A 21,485-nucleotide genomic window follows, 5' to 3' on the forward strand; every position below is an offset into this window, starting at 1 on the left:
CACCTTAAAGGTCAGTATTTGCTTACCAAGCAAGAAGTGATAACCATCTACTGATTATTTTCATTTGCTGATTGTGGTGTCTAATATTCCAGTTACTTAGTTCAGAAACACCTGTGTTCAATTACCAGGATATATGTTGTTTATGCTTTGAAAACAAAAGAAATCATGATTAGAACATAGTGTATAGTATACAGTACAGTGATGTACTGACTTGCAATATATAAACCTACTAATCAATCTAACTCTTCCCTTCTTCATAGGCCATTTTTCATACATTCATATGCCTATCTAAGAGTTTCATAAATGTCCCTATTGTATGACCCTCTACTACCACTGTAAGAAGTGCATTCCAGTCACCTATGACTCCCTGTGTAACAAAAAAACCTCTGACATCTCCCCTAACCTTTCCTCCACTCACCTTAAATCGATATGCTCTGGTATTGGCCATTGTCACCTGGAATAGAGTCACTGGCTGTCTACTCCATGCCTGTCAGAATCTTATACAATCTAGCAAGTCACCACTTAATTTCCTTCAGGCCTCATAAAGCATTCTCTAATCCAGGCACAATCCTGGTAAGTCTCTTCTGCACACTCTCTAAGGCAGGGGTAGGCAACCTTAAGCACAAATGATTTTCTAGCATGTGTTATTCATTAATTTGAGGCAAAACATAACTAGATGTATTTAAATGGATAATTCCCATATTTCAAGTTTTTTATCGCATTTATCTGGCCCACCGTCTGCTCATTAATACGCGATCTGGCCCACAGAGGCTAAAAGGTTGCCGACCCCTGCTCTAAAGCTTCTGCAATTATAATTGAACACAGTACTCCAAGTGTGGTCTAACCAGAGTTCTATAGGGCTACAACATTACCTTGTGGCTCTTGAACTCAATCCCCCAACTAATGATGGCAAGTACTCCATACACCTTCTTAACCACCCTATGACTTGGACTCTGAGACCCCTCTGTTCCTCCATACTGCTAAGGATCCTGCCATTAACTTTATCCTCTGCTTACAAGTTCGATCTTTCAAAGTGTATAACTTCACATTTTTTTCAGATTGAACTCCATCTGCCCTGCACTGCACAGCTCTGCATCCTGTCTGTATCTTGTTGTAATCTACGACAACATTCTACATGCACTATCCACAACACTACCAACCTTCATGTCATCTCCAAACAAACTAACCCACTTCCTCATCCAAACTTCAAAGTTCATCTCAAAGTATGTATACATTATGCAACCTTGAGATTCGTCTCCGTACAGACAGCCACAAAACACAGAAACCAAATATTCTTCTCCCTTTTGCTGCTCAATATTTAATTTGATTTTGTTATGGTTGTGGTTTTTGTGGATGTGCTTTTTCTTTTGTTTTTATTTGTTTGTTTGTAATAAATAAAAAAAATAATAAAAGAAAAAAGGCTGTGAAACACCCAGTGTGCAAAGTGGGGAAAAAAAACAAATAATAAAAGTAAGCAAATAGCATTCACAATGAAAGTAAGTCCACAGACACGAAGCCGAGAGCAGCAGAGCCAAGTAAATAACCATATAACCATATAACTGCCACGGAGCAGCGAACAGAAGAAGCCCTACCCTTGCCTATGTCCTGATACCCTTGCCTTTTCAGTCCGGCCCAGCGTTTGAATCGTCCAGACATTGGGTCGTTCCTCGCTTTCGGATCTGGGTCCCGTCACTTTGATACGTTCTGCTCCTGGACCCCGTCGCCCTGTTTCAGCATGTACCCGATCTTCGCAGCCTGGCACTTAGATTGATCAAACCTCAGGTCTTTCCTCACTCTAAAATAACAATGAGTAGACGTTACAGAACCACAGAACACCACTAGCCACTGCTCCCTAGGTAGACACTCTAACTACTACCAACCCCTGCCTTCTGTGGGCAAACTATTTCCAAATCCACACAGCCAAGTTTCCATGGATCCAGATGCCTTTTGACTTTCTGGATGAGCTTATTGAGGAATATAGGGTAGCAAGAAAGGAGCTTAAGAAGGGGCTGAGGAGAGCAGGAAGCGGGCATTAGAAGGCCTTAGCGAGTAGGGTAAAGGAAAACCCCAAGGCATTCTTCAATTATGTGAAGAACTAAAGGATGACAGGAGTGAAGGTAGGACTGATTAGAGATAAAGGTGGGAAGATGTGCCTGAAGGCTGTGGAAGTGAGCGAGGGCCTCAATGAATACTTCTCATCGGTATTCACCAATGAGAGGGAACTTGATGATGGTGAGGACAATATGAGTGTGGTTGATGTTCTGGAGCATGTTGATATTAAGGGAGTGGAGGTGTTGGAGTTGTTAAAATACATTAGGATGGATAAGTCCCCAGGGCCTGACAGAATATTCCCCATGAGGCGAGGGAAGAGGCTGCTGAGCCTCTGGCTAGGATCTTTATGTCCTCGTTGTCCACGGGAATGGTACCGGATGATTGGAGGGAGGCAAATGTTGTCCCCTTGTTCAAAAAAGGTAGTAGGGCTAGTCTGGGTAATTATAGACCAGTGAGCTCTAAACCAGGCAGCATCCTGGTAAATCCTGGAGACCAGTCTGTGGTGGGAAAGCTGTTGGAAAAGATTCGTAGAGATAGGATCTGTGGGCATTTAGTGAATCATGGTCTGATCAGGGACAGTCAGCTTGGCTTTGTGAAGGGCGGATCATGTCTAACAAGCCTGATAGAGTTCTTTGAGGAGATGACCGGGCATATAGATGAGGGTAGTGTAGTGGATGTGATCTACATAGATTTTAGTAAGGCACTTGACAAGGTTCCACACGGTAGGCTTATTCAGAAAGTCAGAAGGCATGGGATCCAGGGAAGTTTGGTTAGATGGATTCAGAATTGGCTTGCCTGCAGAAAGCGGAGGGTCGTGGTGGAGGGAATACATTTGGATTGGAGGGTTGCTACTAGTGGTGTCCCACAAGGATCGGTTCTGGGACCTCTACTTTTTGTGATTTTTATTAATGACCTGGATGTGGGGGTAGAAGGGTGGGTTGGCAAGTTTGCAGACGACACAAAGGTTGGTGATGGTGTAGATAGTGTAGAGGATTGTCAAAGATTGCAGAGAGACATTGATAGGATGCAGAAGTGGGCTGATAAGTGGCAGATGGAGTTCAACCCGGAGAAGTGTGAGGTGGTGCACTTTGGAAAGACAAACTCCAAGGCAGAGTACAAACTAAATGGCAGGATACTTGATAGTGTGGAGGAGCAGAGGGATCTGGGGGTACATGTCCACAGAGCCCTGAAAGTTGCTCACAGGTAGATAGGGTAGTTAAGAAAGCTTATGAGGTGTTAGCTTTCATAAGTTGAGGAATAGAGTTTAAGAGTCGCGAGGTAATGATGCAGCTCTATAAAACTCTGGTTAGGCCACACTTGGAGTACTGTGTCTAGTTCTGGTTGCCTCACTGTAGGAAGGATGTCGAAGCATTGGAAAGGGTACAAAGGAGATTTACCAGGATGCTGCCTGGTTTGGAGAATATGCATTATGATCAGAGATTAAGGGAGCTAGGGGTTTACTCTTTGGAGAGAAGGCGGGTGAGAGGAGACATGATTGAGGTATACAAAATATTAAGAGGAATAGATAGAGTGGATAGCCAGCGCCTCTTCCCCAGGGCAGCACTGCTCAATACAAGAGGACATGGTTTTAAGGTAAGGGGTGGGAAGTTCAAGGGGGATATTAGAGGAAGGTTTTTAACTCAGTGGTTGGTGCCTGGAATGTGCTGCCTGTGTCAGTGGTGGAGGCAGATACACTAGTGAAATTTAAGAGACTACTAGACAGGTATATGGAGGAATTTAAGGTGGGGGGTTATATGGGAGGCAGGGTTTAAGGGTCGGCACAACATTGTGGGCCGAAGGGCCTGTACAGTACTGTGCTGTACTATTCTATGTTCTATGTTTACCACTGGGATCTTTGTCAGATGCCTTACTAAAATCCATTACACCACTTTTAAGATGGTGCTTTTCCAAATGCTCGTCAAATCCTGTCCCTAAGAATCCTCTCCATTAGTTTGCCACTGACTCATCTATGATTCCCATGATTGACTCTTACTTTTCTTGAACAAAGGAACAACATCTGCCATTATCCAATCCTCTAATATGTGGCCAAGGAAGACGCAAAGATTGTTGTCAACACCCTAACAATCTCTTCCCTTGCTTCCCATGGTAAAATGGGGTATTCTGACCTGCTCTGGGGTGGTCCTATTGTCAATCAAACATCCTTCTGTTCTTCACCTTGGAGATTTTGTTAATTCTAGTCACCAAGGTTTTCTTGTCTCTTTGTCTAGCTCCTCATGTCAATAAAATTGAAAGAGTACAAGAATGCTTACAAGGTTGTTGCTGGGTCTTGAGTCAGAGAGAGAGGTTGAACAGATGAGAACTTTATTCCCTGGAGCATTGGAGAATGAGGGGAGATTTGATAGAAGTATACAAAATAATCAGGGGTGTAATGCAAGCAGGCTTTGTCCACTGAGGTTGGGTGAGTCTCGACCTAGAAGTCATAGATTGCGGGTGAAAGATAAAATATTTAAGGGGATCTTGAGGGTGAACTTATTCACTTACAGGGTGGTGCAGGTGTGGAATGAGTTGCCAGCAGAAGTGATGGATGTGGGATTGATTGCAACACTTAAAGTAAATTCAGTTAAGTATATGGATGGGAGGGGTATGGAGGGTTATGGGGATCTAGGTACAGATTGATGGGACTAGGCAGAATAACAGTTTGGTATGGACTAAATGGGCTGAAGGTCTCTTTTTGTGCTGTAGTGCTTTATGACTCTTTGACTCTCTCCTAAGTCCCCTCTTAAGCCTCTTCCTGGCTATCTTATAACTCTCAAGCGCCCTGTATGATTTTTGCATCCTAAACTTAAGTATGCCTCCTTCTTCTTCTTCTTGACTAAACAGTCCATCTCTTTTGTCAACCATGTTTCTTTCACTCAGTTGAACAAACCTATCCAGAGACCTGTGCAAGGTGTACCTAACAACTTCCACATTTCAATAGGTTTAATTTAATGTCAGAGAACTGTATACAATATACATCCTGAAATTCTTTTTCTTCGCATAGATTCACGAAAACAGGAGTGCCCCAAAGAATGGATGACAGTTAAATGTTAGAATCCTGAACCCCTTCCATGCATAAGCAGCAGCAAAGTGATGATCCTCCGATCCTCCCCTCCTCCCCCCAGCAAAAAAAGCATTTGCACCCTCTACCGAGCACTCAAGAGTGCAGCAAAGCATCAGTAAAGACACAGACTTGCAGTACCCCAAAGACTACTTATTCACCCGGTAATTCAGCATACCACAGTCTGTCTTTGTCTCCCTCTCTCCCCCACTTCTCTCTCCCCCCCTCCCTCCTCCCCCCTCCCCAATAAGGGAAAAAGAGGTGTCCCCGTTTCACAGTGAGAGGACAGACATAACAAAACAACTTGCCGATTTATGGTGTTAAAAGTCTGTTGCATCGCTTTTTCCAAGCTCTGTGCCCAAAGATCTCGGGTCTCTGGGCACACAGCCAGCTTGCTGCTTACGATCTTCCGTCTCCCACAACACACCAGTTTTCTGTGGCGACACAAACTCAAATCCGCCTGCCTCCGGAGCCACGAAAATCCTTCACCCTGAAGGCACACTGGTCGTCCTTGGCATATCGAAAAACGGCCGGTCACGAGGCCCTGAGAGTGGGCCCCATTCCGGCAAAGAACCGAAGTCAGCATGTAACTTCATGTCAGGGTCTTCAAAAGAACCCTGAAAAGGAGAAAAGGGGTTATCAAAGATAGAAATACTCATTTCTGCTGTGTTTTTCCTTTAGAGCATCTGTTCCCAGTTTATGTTCCTCCATTCCTGCCTGATACCATTGTAATTAAACTTCTCCCAATTAAATATTTTGCCATGTCGTCTGCTGCTATTCATGTCCTTGGCCATGCTACATTTCAGGGAATTATGGTCACTATCTCCAAAAAGCTCACCCACCAAGAGGTCTGTCACCAAACCAGGTTCATTGTTTAATACTAGAACTAGTATGGCTTCTCCTCCAGTCGGCCTGTCCACATACTGTGTCAAGAATCTTTACAGGACACACTTAACAAACTCTACCTCCTCCACACCTTTTGCACTACAGTGATGCCAATCAATATTGGGGAAGTTAAGTTCCCCATGTAAATAACCCTGTGTTTTTGCATCTTTCCACATCCTGCCTATTTATCTGCTCCTCAGAGCCCAGATTACTACTGAGGGGCCTATAGAATACTCCCAAGTGAGTGATTGAACTCTTCCTGTTTCTTACTTCCCCCAGACTCACTCAACAGATGATCCCTCCATGGCATCTACCTTTCTGCAGCTTCTGCAACTGTTTCTATCCTTCATTAGCAATGCGACAGCACTCATCCCTTTTCATCTCCCTTCCTATTCCTTTTGAAACACCTAAACCCAGAAATATCAGCCTGTTAATTCGGTCCTTGCAACAGCCAAGTCTCTATTGTCAACAATATCATAATTTCATATACTTATCAATGTCCTTATTCTTAATACTGCTCATGTTGAAGTAAGCATGTTTCAACCTATCCAAATGACTGCAGTTATGCCCTATCTATTGCCTCTTCTTCCTCACAGTCTCTCTGCACATTGCATTAACTTTTACACCAACTACTCCATCATCTGACCTGATTTAAACCATCCCTAACAGTGCTAGCAAATCTGCGTGCAGGAGCATTGGTCCCTCTCTAGTTCAAGTGTAATCTGTCCCTTTTGTTTACCTTCCTTCTGAGCTACAGATTCAGACTCAGTGCCAGAGATCTGGCTGCTGTGGCATCCTCCAACAGGGGAGCAGCTGCAGGGGTTCTCTGCACTGACTGACATTGTAGAAAATCTTTTGGGCAGTAGAGAAAATATCAGTAGCACTGTCAAGAATCCTTCCCTTTAATATTGGCCTTTAGGAATATTGTGTGAATATAATTTGCAAAATGTACTTGTTATTAGCAGATGAATCTGTATCTATGTAGAAATACTCCCAGTAGGCAGCGAAATGTACTCTTCAGGAAAAGGTGGCAGCTGGGTGAGGATTAGGATAACAGTCACATTGCAAAATTCCATTGTATTAAAATATTCACTTAACTCGTAATAAACTGTGCATTCTTTACACTGCTTGTTTGCTTTTATTGCTGGCTGACATTCTAATTGCAAGGCACCTGAATTTTTTATTTTGTAAGTTCCAAGACATCAACTTGGTTACTAGTAGCTTAGTATATGAAAAATTCTGGAAAAGTACAGTTGAAAAAGGCATAGGCTGAGCACGTATTGGCAACTGGTATGTGATTCTTTATAACTTTCACAAAAAGAGGTGATGCATTTTTCGAAAATGAGAAGACTGGGTTGTCTGTTTTCTTGAAAATATTGACAGTAAATGTAGAAGAGATGGCTCCACTTGAGGCGGTGGCCAAAAGTAGATGCCATAAATATCACTACTTATAAATCTAATAGGGGAATTTGGGGTAATGGTGAAAAACCATGCTACACCAACATAGTCCGAAAATGAAACCCACTCCCATAAAGAAATGGTAAAGTAAATAAGCAGAGATGCACTTAACAAGAAGTAGGATGAACATGACAGAAGTAAATGAAAATGCTCATGGGGTTAGATAAAGTTGGAGCTTCAACACTGGAAGTGTCTGATGCATTAAATAGTCTGTTTTTATTCTATGTTTGAGTCAACAATGGGACGTTTGTTGGAATCTGTTACAGATCATGTCAATGAACTCAAGTATAATTCAAAATAACTAGTTTTGACTAATTTCTTTAAGGGTGTGGCGGGAAACCCTGTTGTGAAATCAGTTTTGGATAAAACAAAACATTCTGTGGAGTCCATGATCACCACGCTGGATCCAGGCATGGCTCCTTACATCAGTAAGTATGATTCATGAAAGATACTTCAGTCATTTGATACATTTAAATGGGAATAAATATAATAGGGCTTGTGTAATCCTGATTATGCATCATACCTCCATCACTCCTCACAACTAAATTCCTCATCATGCCTCTCTCAATTCACAATTTGTTTGTTCCTTGGTTCTTCTAGGAGACTAATGTAAACTCCACTCAACATGCATTACAAGCTGTCCCTGGCTAATTTTTTTTACAGATGCCTCTAAATCTATAATTTTTCTACAAGCTTGAAAAGACACAAATCACTCAAATATATTAACCATACCTCCTCTATGTTATTAAAACTCCATAAGGCTGATAAGAACAATTATATCAGATTTTTTGAATTTAATAATGTGGGAGCAGTTCATATGTAGGGTGTCCATAAATCAATTGTTCATAACCCCATGGTGCCCTGTATTCTGAGTTAAATATCACTTCCCACTTGTTCAAAACTGCTTCCCTCACTCTTTGCTATAAATGCTTTAAATTCATAATTTTGGCATTTAAATCCTTTGTTTTTCCTCATCATTCTAACCATACCAAGCAAGCTCACTATTTCTCTGATCCATACAGTTAGGATTAGCATAAATAGGCATCTTGATCAGCATGAACATATTGGGCTGAAGGGACTGTTTCTGTGTTGTACAACTCTGACTTTGGCTGTTTGCATTCAAGTGCTGACATTGCTGATGCAAAATGTACTTCTAAGTTTTAATAAAAGTGAATCGATTCTTACTTCATCTCTAGACCTTTGTATTGCACTAGAAGCATAGAAGAACCTATTTTTCTTCTGCATCAGTATCCATTCCAACCCTAACCCAGTGTCAAATGTTCCCAGTCAATACTTTTTGTAAAATGATATGATTCTGGTTCTGGAATGTTGGATCTTCACTCAGTGTGTCTTGATTCTTAGCTCTGCATCTACGCAAGGTAAAGTTTATGAATTCATTCCTCTCCAGGACTTGAATACCTCTAATTCGGCTGCCATTTTTGTGCGTTATCAGGGGAATATTGGCATTGTCAGAGGTGCCATCTGTCCAAAGAAAGTTTAAATTGAGGCTCCATCTGTTCTTTGTGGAACTGACAGTACTTTCGTTGTCTTTTTTGTCATTTCTCCCTCTGCCAACACACCTGAAATGGATTAACAGGTCATTGTTACATCTGGAGATGATTGCTGTGTGCAAATTAACAGCACTGGTTGCCTGTCTAATAGCAATTGTATTTCAAAAATGTTGCTTTTGAATCCCAGGAGAACTTGGGATGGAGTATGTTGCCTGACCTTTATTTACAAAATTTATCTTTCAGTATCTAAAGACAACATCCAAAATGTCCAAAGTGAAGCCACTTTTTTTTGGTTTCATTATTTTCCTTTTTCAGGTGGTGGCAATTGAGTTCATTTAATTTACTCATTTCAGCTGGAGTTTTAAATATTCTTTGCAGTTTGCATTGCTTTCATAAAATATCAGGAATGATTTAACAGAAAGGCTCTGTTCTAGTGGGAAGGTAAACTAATTAACAGCTTTATTATTGAAGGATGTGATAGAATAGATGTAGCAAATATGTTTGAAGAGAAAACCAAAATATATCCAGTGGAGAATTCAGGAGAAGCATCTTTAACGGGAATGTTAAACTCCATACCACAAGGAATAAGTGAGCTGAATGACTGAGGAACATTTAAGGAGAAACTCAACAAGCCCCAGGGATAAAAGAGGTGACTAACAGTGTCAGGTCCTTCAGCCCTCCATGTCCATGTTAATCATCAGGTGTACTAATCCAACTTGCCAGCATTTGAACTGAACTGTTGGATCTCTGGGTTCTTTTCAGAGTTCAAGAATGAGTGAAAGACCCTGATACTTCACAATATTTGTTTCAAAGTTTAAACAAATGACAGATACTAAGTAAACAAAAACCAGCGATACAAGACAGATGAGAGACGAGAAATTAAAGACATTCAATAGATTCAATTTGGAGCTTTTGAAAAATCTATCACTTCCAGACAACAGATGTTCCTTGGATATCAGAATTCAATCAAAAGGCTACTCAATTGTAACACACATGTTAGGTGCTAATACTTAGCCAATTGAAAATGAAAAAGGATGATAAATGGTTAAGTAACTGCTATATTGCTCTCTGCCAGTAAGTGGAGGCAAACCAACACATAACTGCGAAAAATACATGAATTTGTTAAAAATACAAATTATGTCATCAAGAAAGAAACTACAATGTTAGTCTTGCATTAATTCAACTAATATCTTTTAAAAAGTATAACAAAAAACAACCAATTCCGACGGAACCTTCAATGCTTTAGTGGTTCAAGTGCTTATTTAGATATTTAGAAACACAGAAAACCTACAGCACAATACTGGCCCTTTGGCCCACAAAGTTGTGCATGTCCTTACCTTAGAAATTACCTAGGGTTACCCATAGCCCTCTATTTTTCTAAGCTCCATGTACCTATCCGGGATTCCCTTAAAAGACCCTATATCTGCCTCCACCACCATTGCCGGCAGCCCATTCCACGCACTCACGACTCCCTGCGTTTTTAAAAAAAAACAAAAAAAAAAACAACTTACCTCTGACATCTCCTCCATACCTTCTTCCAAGCACCTTAAAACTGTGCCTTCTCATGATAGCCATTTCAGCCCTGGGAAAAAGCCTCCGACTATCCACATGATCAGTGCCTCTCATCATCTTATATACCTCCATCAGGTCACCTGTCATCCTCCATCGCTCCAAGGAGAAAAGGCCAAGTTCACTCAACCTATTCTCATAAGGCATGCTCCCCAATCCAGACAACATCCTTGTAAATCTCCTCTGCACCCTTTCTATGGTTTCCACATTCTTCCTGTAGTGAGGTAGCCAGAGCTGAGCACAGTACTCCAAATGGGGTCTGACCAGGGTCCTGTATAGCTGCAACATTACCTCGCGGTTCTTAAACTCAATCCCACGATTGATGAAGGCCAATGCATCGAATGCCTTCTTATCCACAGAGTCAACCTGCACAGCAGCCTTGAGTGTCCTATGGCAGGGGTCCCCAACATTTTTGCGCTGCGGACCGGTTTAATATTGACAATATTCTTGCGGACCGGCCGACTCGGGGGTTGGGGGGTGGGGGTAGGGTTGCCAATGGACAAGAGTAGCACTCAAAAAATACGTTGTGTTTACCTCGAGAAAGACTACAACAACCATGAAGCTTTGCGCGGGCACCAGTGCGCATGCGTGTACCTGCCGATATTATTCTCTGAAATCTTTTTTGGCGATTCTGTTCGGGGGTGGGGGTGGGGGGTGTTAATCACGACCGGAATATTGGTAATAAGGGGCTAATACACTCAATTTCATTTCTAAAAGGGTTTATCTAACGAATTTAATATTAAACACACAGCGCATATTTTCCTCGCATGAATATAGTGATAAGTCAATCATCAGGGGAGGATGGGGAGCTTGAAGTAAGTGCTGAAAGAACTTCCAGTAGAATTGGTAGAGGCAGGTTCGATATTATTTAAAGAAAAAATTGGATAGGTATATGGACAGGAAAGGAATGGAGGGGTATGGGCTGAGTGCAGGTCGGTGAGACTGGGTGAAAGTAGCTTTCGGCACGGACTAGAAGGGCCGAGATCGCCTATTTCCGTGCTGTAATTGTTATATGGCTATATAAGTCACTTATCAGTCAATAGCATCATAACATTTTAAGTAATGTTTGGATATTAAACACACGGCACATATTTTCCTCGTACGAACATATAAAATCATTGCAACACACCAATATCGCTGAATCAGTGGGAGCCCTGGGCTTGTTTCCCTGCAACAAGACGGTCCTATCGCGGGAGATGGGAGACAGCAATACTCGAAGGGGGTTCCTTATGTCCAGTCTATTCTGTAATTTAGTTTTCGTTGCATTCATTGCAGAGATATGTTGGAAATGGAAGCAACGTTTTCAGTGCTTTCGTGGTTATCTCAGGATATTTAGCCTTTACTTTGATCCAGAATGCCGGCAGAGATGTTATGTCAAACGTACTTTTCAGCCCGCCGTCATTTGCAAGCTCGAGGAGTTGATCTTCTTCCCGCGCTGACATGGATGCCGCGCTGTTAATGACCTCGCATGTGTTCAAGCTCAACAGTGGGCGTGACAGGGAATGAGGAAAGGTGCAGCTGAGTCATATCGCCAAATCATATCGTTTCCTTGCGGCCCGGTAGCAAATGCTCTGCGGCTCGGTGGTTGGGGACCGCTGTCCTATGGACTTGGACCCCAAGATCCCTCAGATCCCTCTGAAATTTCTGGAATTTCATTAGACTACCTACCTCCAACACACATTACAGATTCCAACCACCTTCTAGTTTGAAGAGTTCTCTGTGGATCCCCTGTAAACCTCCTATCCCTTACTTTAGAGTTATCCTTTCTGGTTTTAGATGTCTCTACTGTTGGGAAAGGTTTCTTTACTATTTACCCTACACATTACCCTCAAAAAATTGTATCTGTCTCTTGGGTCCCCCTCAGTTTTCTTTACTCTTTGGAAAACAAAACCCAGCCAATCCAGTCTTTCCTCAGGACTGGAACATCATCCAGCAACATCCTGGTGAATTTCGTCGGCATCTCTTCAGTGCAATTATATCCTCCCTACAGTGTGGTAACCAGAACAAGTGTTTTATGAAGTTATACCATAATTTCTCTGCTCTTGTATGCTGATAGCTTGAGATGAAAAGTTCACAGTGCATCTGGTTGAACGTAAACATCATAGTCATAGTCATACTTTATTGATCCCGGGGGAAATTGGTTTTCGTTACAGTTGCACCATAAATAGTAATAAATAAATAGTTAAATAGTAATATGTAAATTATTTATGCAGGAAATAAGTCCAGGACCAGCCTATTGGCTCAGGGTGTCTGACCCTCCACGGGAGGAGTTGTAAAGTTTGATGGCCACAGGCAGGAATGACTTCCTATGACGCTCTGTGTTGCATCTCTGGCTGAATGTACTCCTGTGCCCAACCAGGACATTATGTAGTGGATGGGAGACATTGTCCAAGATGGCATGCAACTTGGACAGCATCCTCTTTTCATACACCATCATCAGAGAGTCCAGTTCCATCCCCACAACATCACTGGCCTTACGAATGAGTTTGTTGTTTCTGTTGGTGTCTGCTGCCCCAGCACACAGCAGCAAACATGATAGCACTGGCCACCACAGACTCGTAGAACATTCTCAGAATCGTTTGGCAGATGTTAAAGGACCTCTGTCTCCTCAGGAAATAGAGACGGCTCTGACCCTTCTTGTAGACAACCTCAGTGTTCTTTGACCAGTCCAGTTTATTGTCAATTCGTATCCCCAGGTATTTGTAATCCTCCACCATGTCAACATCAGTCTTTGGGGCAAATGACCTAGAAATGGTTTACAAGCAGCTCAGTGTGCAGTAATATTCAACTCGAAGAAAGATACATTTGATAGAGAGCCTTGTGAGAAGCTTCTACTGGAAGCTTCAGTGATTGACTTGTTTCCACTCAGTTCTCTGTGTTCTGACATGCCCGTTGAGGCCTGTGTCAGATCTGCAGACTCTGCTATAGCTCAGACTATAAGCTACACAGAATGGTGGTGGACTGCTTCCACAACTTTCAGTGAGTTTTCACATGCTCCCAATGTAGAGACTCAAAGGTCCAAGTGCTTCCTTGATCCTCTTCCATTTTCAGAGGTTATAAGCCGAGGATTCCTATAGGTCAGATGAGGATCTTTCTTTGATAAGGCTTCAAGAACATCCTTTGATCATTGGTAAATATTGCTGTAATGGTATTGGAGGAGCAAAGCATTGCATTTATTTTGCAACTGCATTGTTGGTGAGGAGTGAAACAGCCTTGTACTAATTTGAGTTTCTAATGCAGATGCATAGACGAAGTTTACAATTAATGTAGCTTTCTATGTCAGTTGTAAGGAATTCTCTATTTGAATTATTTCCTTTGTCTCCCCTCTAGAATCAGGTGGTGATCTGGATATATTGGTAACTTCTAACAAAGAAGTTAAGGTGGCTGCTATTCGAGATGCTTTTCAGGAAATGTTTGGATTGGCCACCGTTACCGGAGAAGCTGGCCAATCAAATATTGCTCCACAGCCTATTGGGTATGCTGCAGGATTAAAGGCAAGTTCTTGTCAACATAGTTTAAAATGAAAGCTTGGGTGAATGTAACTTTACCAGTGAAGTTACTCTGCAATCTCATGGGTACATGCCATTCCCTACTTCCCCTCCAAGTGTGTGGACCTAACTGTGATTCTGATGATGAACCTAGTTCAGTGGTATAGCAGTCATTGCAAACCATCTCACCCATTATAAACCAGTGCAAACCATCTCACCCATACCAAACCAGTGCAAATCATCTCACCCATACTAAACCAGTGCAAACCATCTCACCCATACTACACCAGTGCAGACCATCTCACCCATACTAAACCAGTGCAAACCATCTCACCCATACTAAACCAGTGCAAACCATCTCACCCATACCAAACCAGTGCAAATCATCTCACCCATACTAAACCAGTGCAAACCATCTCACCCATACTACACCAGTGCAAACCATCTCACCCATACTACACCAGTGCAGACCATCTCACCCATACTAAACCAGTGCAAACCATCTCACCCATACCAAACCAGTACAAATCATCTCACCCATACCAAACCAGTGCAAATCATCTCACCCATTCTAAACCAGTGCAAACCATCTCACCCTTTCTAAACCAGTGCAAACCATCTCACCCATACTAAACTAGTGCAAATCATCTCACCCATACTACACCAATGCAAACCATCTCACCCATACTAAACTAGTGCAAACCATCTCACCCATGCTACACCAGTGCACAGCATCTCACCCATACTAAACCAGTGCACACCATCTCACCCAAACTAAACCAGTGCAAACCATCTCACCCATACTACACCAGTGCACACCATCTCACCCATTCTAAACCAGTGCAAACCATCTCACCCATGCTAAACCAGTGCAAACCATCTCACCCATGCTAAACCAGTGCAAACCATCTCGCCCATACTACACCAGTGCAAACCATCTCACCCATACTACACCAGTGCAAACCATCTCACCCATACTACACCAGTGCAAACCATCTCACCCATGCTAAACCAGTGCAAACCATCTCACCCATACTACACCAGTGCAAACCATCTCACCCATACCAAACCAGTGCAAACCATCTCACCCATACCAAACCAGTGCAAACCATCTCACCCATGCTACACCAGTGCAAACCATCTCACCCATGCTAAACCCAGGTGGTTATGTTGTGAAATTTGTTGTTTTGTAGCAGCGGTACAGTGCAATACATAAAAAAAAACAATAAGAAAAAGGAAAAAAAAAAATATATATATATTATATATATATAATTAAATAAGTAGTGCACAAGGAGTGCCAAAATAGAGCTACTTACATGGAATTATTGTCCATTAAGAAATTTGATGGCAGATGGGAAGAAGCTGTTCCTAAAACATTGAGTGTGTGTCTTCAGATTCCTATACCACTTCCTTGATGATAGTAATGAGGGGGTGCTTAATGATGGATACAGCATTTTTGAAGCATCACCTTTTGAAGATGTCCTTGATGGCTGGGGAGAGTAGTGCCTGTGATGGAGCTGGTTGAGTTTGCAACTTCCTGCAGCTTTTTCTGATCCCGTGCAGTGGCCCCTCCATACCAGAGATTAATGGTTTGAAAATAGCTGGAGTATTTCATCCAGTTTTGGTCAGTGCTCTGGTGAAGTGTCCATTCTGGGGCAGCTCACTCACCTCTGGTCCCCACTCAGCTCTCACCTGTGAGTCCAAGTAGTTGTTTGAATGCGACAGCAGCCGCATCCAGTACACTGCTTCGGCAGGTGGACTAAACCAGTTGAGGGTAGCCAGTAGCCTCATACCCTGGTGAGATAGGGACACACCTGTCCTACCATGATAAGTCAGCTCCTGCAGACTGGGCTTATCAATGAGATTCAACAGCCAGTAAGCTGGTACTGCAATGCTCTGTGGAGTGAGAGGCTTGACAAGACGCAGAAGACATCATGATTATCCACTGCAGCTACGGAAGACTCCAGTTTGTCATGCTTGTTTGTACCACTGGACCCGAACTTCTGAGGTTAAGAGAGCAATGACTTGTCCACTTTAAAAATTATTCAGCACAGGTTTCCTGTCATCATCGGACATGACGGACAACCACGCATCAGCCAGTTCAGTTTAGGAGAGATATGAAGGCTTTAGAGAAAGTGCAGAGTAGATTTTTTAGAATGGATTGAGACATATCCTATTTCACCTTATTAAATAAATCAAAAGATAATGCATTAATGCGGGAAAATTTTGCAATGGCAATAAGTCAACCATGATTTTATTGCCTTGCAGCACAGGTGCGAAAGACTGAATACCCTACTCCTCCTCCTCCCTGTTTCTTATCAACTGCTGTACTGGACTGCGGAGACTAGGATTATTCTCCTTGGTGTGCCATGGTAGTGTGGTTAGTGTGATGCTATTTCAGTTTGGGGCATCAGAGTTCAATTCTGGCTTCCTCTGTGAGCAAGTTTGTGCATACTTTCCCATGTGCACGTGGGTTTCCTCCAGGTGCTCTGGTTTCCTTCCACCATCTGATGACGTACCAGTTAGTAGTCTAATTGGTCATTGTAAATTGTCATTAAATAGGTGGGTTGTTTCACAGCGGGGCTCAAAGGGCTGGAAAGGCCTATTCTGCACTGTATCTCAAAATCTGATTTTATGGTGTCCCTCATTTACCTCATTTAAACTATGATATTGTACACCTTGCTGAACCTCTTGAACTTGTTAAATTTTTAAAATTTAAATTGAATAGCAAAAGTGAATTAGTTAGGATGCTGTGGTGGGGAGTTGGAACAAATGAGTAAGAACTTAGCAGAGATTGGGGATGATATGAATCTCATTGCTTGTAGGTATGATGAAAATCAAGTGGATCAGGGCTTTTAAAAATAAAATTAGATAGATACTTGAAGATGGTTTACAAACTGTTGGGAATGGGACTGAATAGATTACCCTAAAGAGCCAGTCACAAACAAGAAAAAATCTGCAGATGCTGGAAATCCAAGCAACACATTCAAAATCCTCAAGGAACTCAGCAGGCCAGGCAGCATCTATAGAAAAGAGTACTGTTGATGTCTTGGGCTGAGTCCCTTCAGCAGGACTACTCACCAATGTCTTCCCCTCGCAGTGCACCGTGTACAAAGCTAGGCAGGGAGTTAAACACTTTCTCAAGGTTCACCCGAACAGAAAGCTTTCTTCATGGTTTTAATGGGAGAACTAGTGAAATTGCAGAAAGTTAAATAAAACACATATTGGATTCAATACAGATTTGTTGTGCATCTGAATATACTAATATTACTGATTATTCTCACGATCAGAGTTAAGTAAGGTAACACACACGTGCAACAGTCTATAGCTATACTGTAGACTAGAGTGAACTCGTGGTGCAACGATAACTTAATAGCGATGAACGATAATCGTAATACTTCCTTTAAAGTATTCTACTAAATGTTTATCAATTTTAAGAAAACTGTTTCAAGGGCAAATAAATAGTGGATGGATATCTTTCCACTGTGTTTGCTCCAAGTTGAAATTCAAATTAACCCGTGCAGGAAATGATATTAAAAAAGCTTACTAACAAGAAGTGGTTTGTACAAAACAAACAGCATATGAAATGTACAGCACCTCTAGAGGCAGAACAGTGTGATGGACTGAATGCTGTATTTGACATTACAAATCTAGGATTCTTTGCAAAGTACAGGTTTCCCCTGCCATCCGAAGGTAGTGCGTTCCTATGAAACGGTTCATAAGCCGGAATGTCGTAAAGCGAAGAAGCAATTACCATTTATTTATATGGGAAAATTTTGTGAGCGTTCGCAGACCCAAGAATACCTACCAAATCACGCCAAATAACACATAAAACCTAAAATAACAGTAACATATAGTAAAAGCAGGAATGATATGATAAATACACAGCTTATATAAAGTAGAAATACTTTTCCACAATCATTGCCTGAACTGTTCTCCGTAGCGAAAATCTCACGCAAGCGCTGTTGGCAAAAACATGGCGCAAGCGCTCTCCAGTAACCTTTAAGCTATGAAGCTGCCAACTCATACCAAATAACACGTAAAAATACACAGCCAATATAAAGTAGAAATAATGTATGTACAGTGTAGTATCACTTACTGGAATTGGGACAGCGCAGAGCACACTGACGATGGTGTGTTAGGCTGAGTTGTTGGCATTTGGGTGGTGCAGTGGCCCCCACCCTCCAGGCTGCCAACCAACACCAATCTGCGAAGAATGCAGGGGTCCAGCGGTAGCCGGGACGCACCCAGCACATCGTTAAGAAAAAATCCGAAATAAACAAGCTAATTAATTACATGCCGGGCGGTACCTAATTAATTAGCATGTTTATTTCGGCTTTTTTCTTAAAGACGTGCTGTGTGTCTCCCGGCAACCGCTGCATTCTCTGCAAATCACTGTCTGTCCATGGCCTGGGGGTTGGGGTGGTGGGACACTGGGGTGTCATCTCATCGTCGTCTGTTTCCATTAGAGCAGGCAGCTTATCTTCTCCTATGACTGCCTGCTGCGATGTCGAAGGTCGAGGTTCGTCGTCTGCTGTGGCTGATGTGGAAGGCTTGCTTGACTGCTGAGCCTCGCGCATTTTTCTATCATACAGTTCTTTGTAAGCACTCAAACCATCCTGCAAATATGCCCTAAACGTACGTACCCTTTCAAAATTAAAGTTGTGCTTTATCATAACTCATTCAGTTTCGATTATTATCCTTCTTTCTTCCAATTGCATCAGCTCTTCATCTATCAGTTCTTGGTCATGGGATGCCAAAACCTCTTCAACATCATCTTCGTCAGCTTCCACAAGCCAAACTCACTTAGTCCTTACTTCGTTCACCACGATCAAAACGCTTAATTATGTCTAGTTTTACGCTAAGTGTAACACCCTTACGAACTCTTTCAGGCTTTTCTAATACCTTAGAACTCACCTTGCAAACGGCTGCTCACAGGCACGTGTTTAAGCAATGCCGGCAAGAATGCTGTTCCGAATCCGGGGAGAGCGGCTGCTCGGGGCGCGCGCTGCCTTTTATCGCGCGCTGATTTTTTTCACATGCTGCTTTTTTCGTAACAGTGAAAACACCTTCTGTTAGCAAAAACAGGGTACTAATGTAGGTCTTTTGTAACAGTGAGGTTTCGTAAAGCGAATGTTCAAAAAGCGGAGGACAGCTGTAATGTGAAATGCTAAGGATAATTTTCCTGATTTAGTTTAGTGACAGTTTAGTGTCACATTTATCTTCCTGGTCCAAATATTTTTCATGCAAGTCGGTGACCACCGTGGCATCCCTGGATTACAAGGCCAGAATTGTAAGATTTACATTAATAAATGCATTTGGGTATTGGGAAGATTAAACATATATCTCACTTTATTTGAGCAATAGATTATAAAGCCAAGCAGGGCACAAGTAATTTTAGTTTTGATCCCAGGTATTAGAAGAATGCAAGGTCATCTTGGCAAACCCCTTCAGTCTAATATTTTGACAAAGTAGATGCTGTGAAGATGTTTACTCCCTGTGGGGAACTGGTTTTAATCCACTAAATATGCTCAATTTTGAAATACTTCTGAACTGTTGGGCAAATGAAGGTTATGGATTGGCCCGTGGTGTTGAGTCAAGATCAGATTGCCCATGATTTATTTGATTTGCTCAAGAGGCTGTTTAACTTATTTTTGTCTTTCTTATCTAGAATGTTTTTAGAAGAGGAAACCCATGAGGAGAACGTACAAACTCTTACAGACAGCGGTGGGAAATGACCCCGGGTCGCTGGTACTGTAAAGTGTTGTACTAACCGCTAGGCTACCAAAACATCCAGTGAACGCAGCTGTGTGGGCAAAAATGCCCGGTTAATGGGAGAGGTTAGAGAAGAAGGGCCAGACTGGTTTAAGTCGACAGGAAGGCAACAGCAACTCAAATGACCGCATATTACAAAGCATCCATGCACAATACGTCAAACCTTGAAGTGAATGTGCTACAGGAGCAGAAGACCGCAGACATACACTCAGTGGCCACCTTATGGGTACAGGAGGCACCTAGTAAAGTGATGACTGAGTGGATATAGTGTAATGAAGGCAGTAAGATTAGAATATATTAAGTACATGAAACCGATAGGAAAAGTGAGGTGATGTTATGGTGAGTTGGATTTTATTTGTTGGACCAGTCTACATTGTAATGTTGCCACTAGAGGGTGCAGATGACCATATTAAAATTAAAAACAGTCTTAGTGGTTGATCAGCTGTTGTCTGTTCTGCATCTCTCTGCTGTAGTCTTGCATTTTAGTTATAGTTGTACAATTTGTGGATCATTGTTATGCATGGTCTATGATAATTTTCTGTATTTAAAAATGCTGCCAACCTAAATTTCCACAGATTTTTTGAATCTTGGTCAAAACCTCTGCTCCTGGCAAATTTTCTCAGTATCCAAATTGATGAAAAGTTTTAATTTTGAAAATAAGAAATAAGATAGCTCGTATTACATTTAAGGTATTCTTGTTTCCTTTTACATCAGGGGGCCCAGGAGAGAATAGATAGCCTGCGGAGATCGGGCATGATGCATGAAAAGCAGGTGACGGTTTCTGTTGAGAACTTCATTGCAGAATTGCTCCCAGACAGGTAAGCAGCACTTCATTCAAAGTGTTTAAGTGGCAATTTTTTAATAAAGAAAATCAAGTGTGCTTATTTGTTTAATGAGGCAAGCTTAATTTTGTATCATTCCAAAACTTCATTAACTGTTAAGCACTTTTGATTTTCCCAGAAATAGTGTTATTACTCCTATAGCTAAACTCTGCTTTTAACAGAAGAGGACAATAGGCTGGTCTTTAATGCAGATTATACTGGCAATTTCACAAACTAGGAGAGGTGTAAGTTTAGGATGGATTGAAGTTTTAAGCAGGGATATTAAGACAACAAGTGGAACAATATTTACATTTTTAGTAGGAACACATCATGCCATCTGTGTTGGTAAATTGCCTTTGCTTAAAACTAACCTGCTATAAACATTGGAGTTGTATGTCTGAAACAGTGGGTGCTCAACTGTGAATCTAGGAATAGGGCTTTGCTAGTACAAAGAGAGAGCAATGCAGTTGCAATAATAACACTGAGAAATGAGGGCTGACTCTCTCTGCCCAATTTTTGTTTGCTTAGGGTAATGTTAATGTCAGGTTCATACTTACAATGTAATTCTCCACTGAAGTGATGGTTTCTCCTCACATCTGCGTCTCAGGATTAATAGATTGGATTTTCTTCTTTTCCAGGTGGTTTGACATAGGTTGTCTAATCCTTGAAGATCCAGCTCATGGCATTCGTTTAGAAAATTTCACACAAGCAACACCAGTGCCTTCAGAATTTGTGCAACAGGTTAGTTGATTATGCATTTAAAGGATAAGAATGTTGCTGGCAAGTTCGGTGTTTAAAGTCATTTCTAGTTGCCTTTGAAGGTACTGGTGATCACCAGAGTATTGATGCTGTGGGGATTCCAATACAG

General features: G+C 41.9%; 1 protein-coding gene across 1 annotated transcript in view; it reads left to right on the top strand.

The window, feature by feature from the left end:
• prrc1 (proline-rich coiled-coil 1) overlaps nucleotides 1–21,485 on the top strand; it is a 46,825-nt gene that overhangs the window by 14,900 nt on the left and 10,440 nt on the right. Inside the window, exons 5-8 of the mRNA XM_072258066.1 lie at nucleotides 7,779–7,881; nucleotides 13,864–14,027; nucleotides 20,511–20,614; nucleotides 21,256–21,358. Of these exons, the coding sequence (XP_072114167.1) occupies nucleotides 7,779–7,881; nucleotides 13,864–14,027; nucleotides 20,511–20,614; nucleotides 21,256–21,358 (474 nt within the window). The remainder of the gene's footprint in view (nucleotides 1–7,778; nucleotides 7,882–13,863; nucleotides 14,028–20,510; nucleotides 20,615–21,255; nucleotides 21,359–21,485) is intronic.

This window comes from Mobula birostris, chromosome 5, assembly GCF_030028105.1.
Source record: "Mobula birostris isolate sMobBir1 chromosome 5, sMobBir1.hap1, whole genome shotgun sequence".
In the NCBI taxonomy this organism is placed as follows: domain Eukaryota; kingdom Metazoa; phylum Chordata; class Chondrichthyes; order Myliobatiformes; family Myliobatidae; genus Mobula; species Mobula birostris.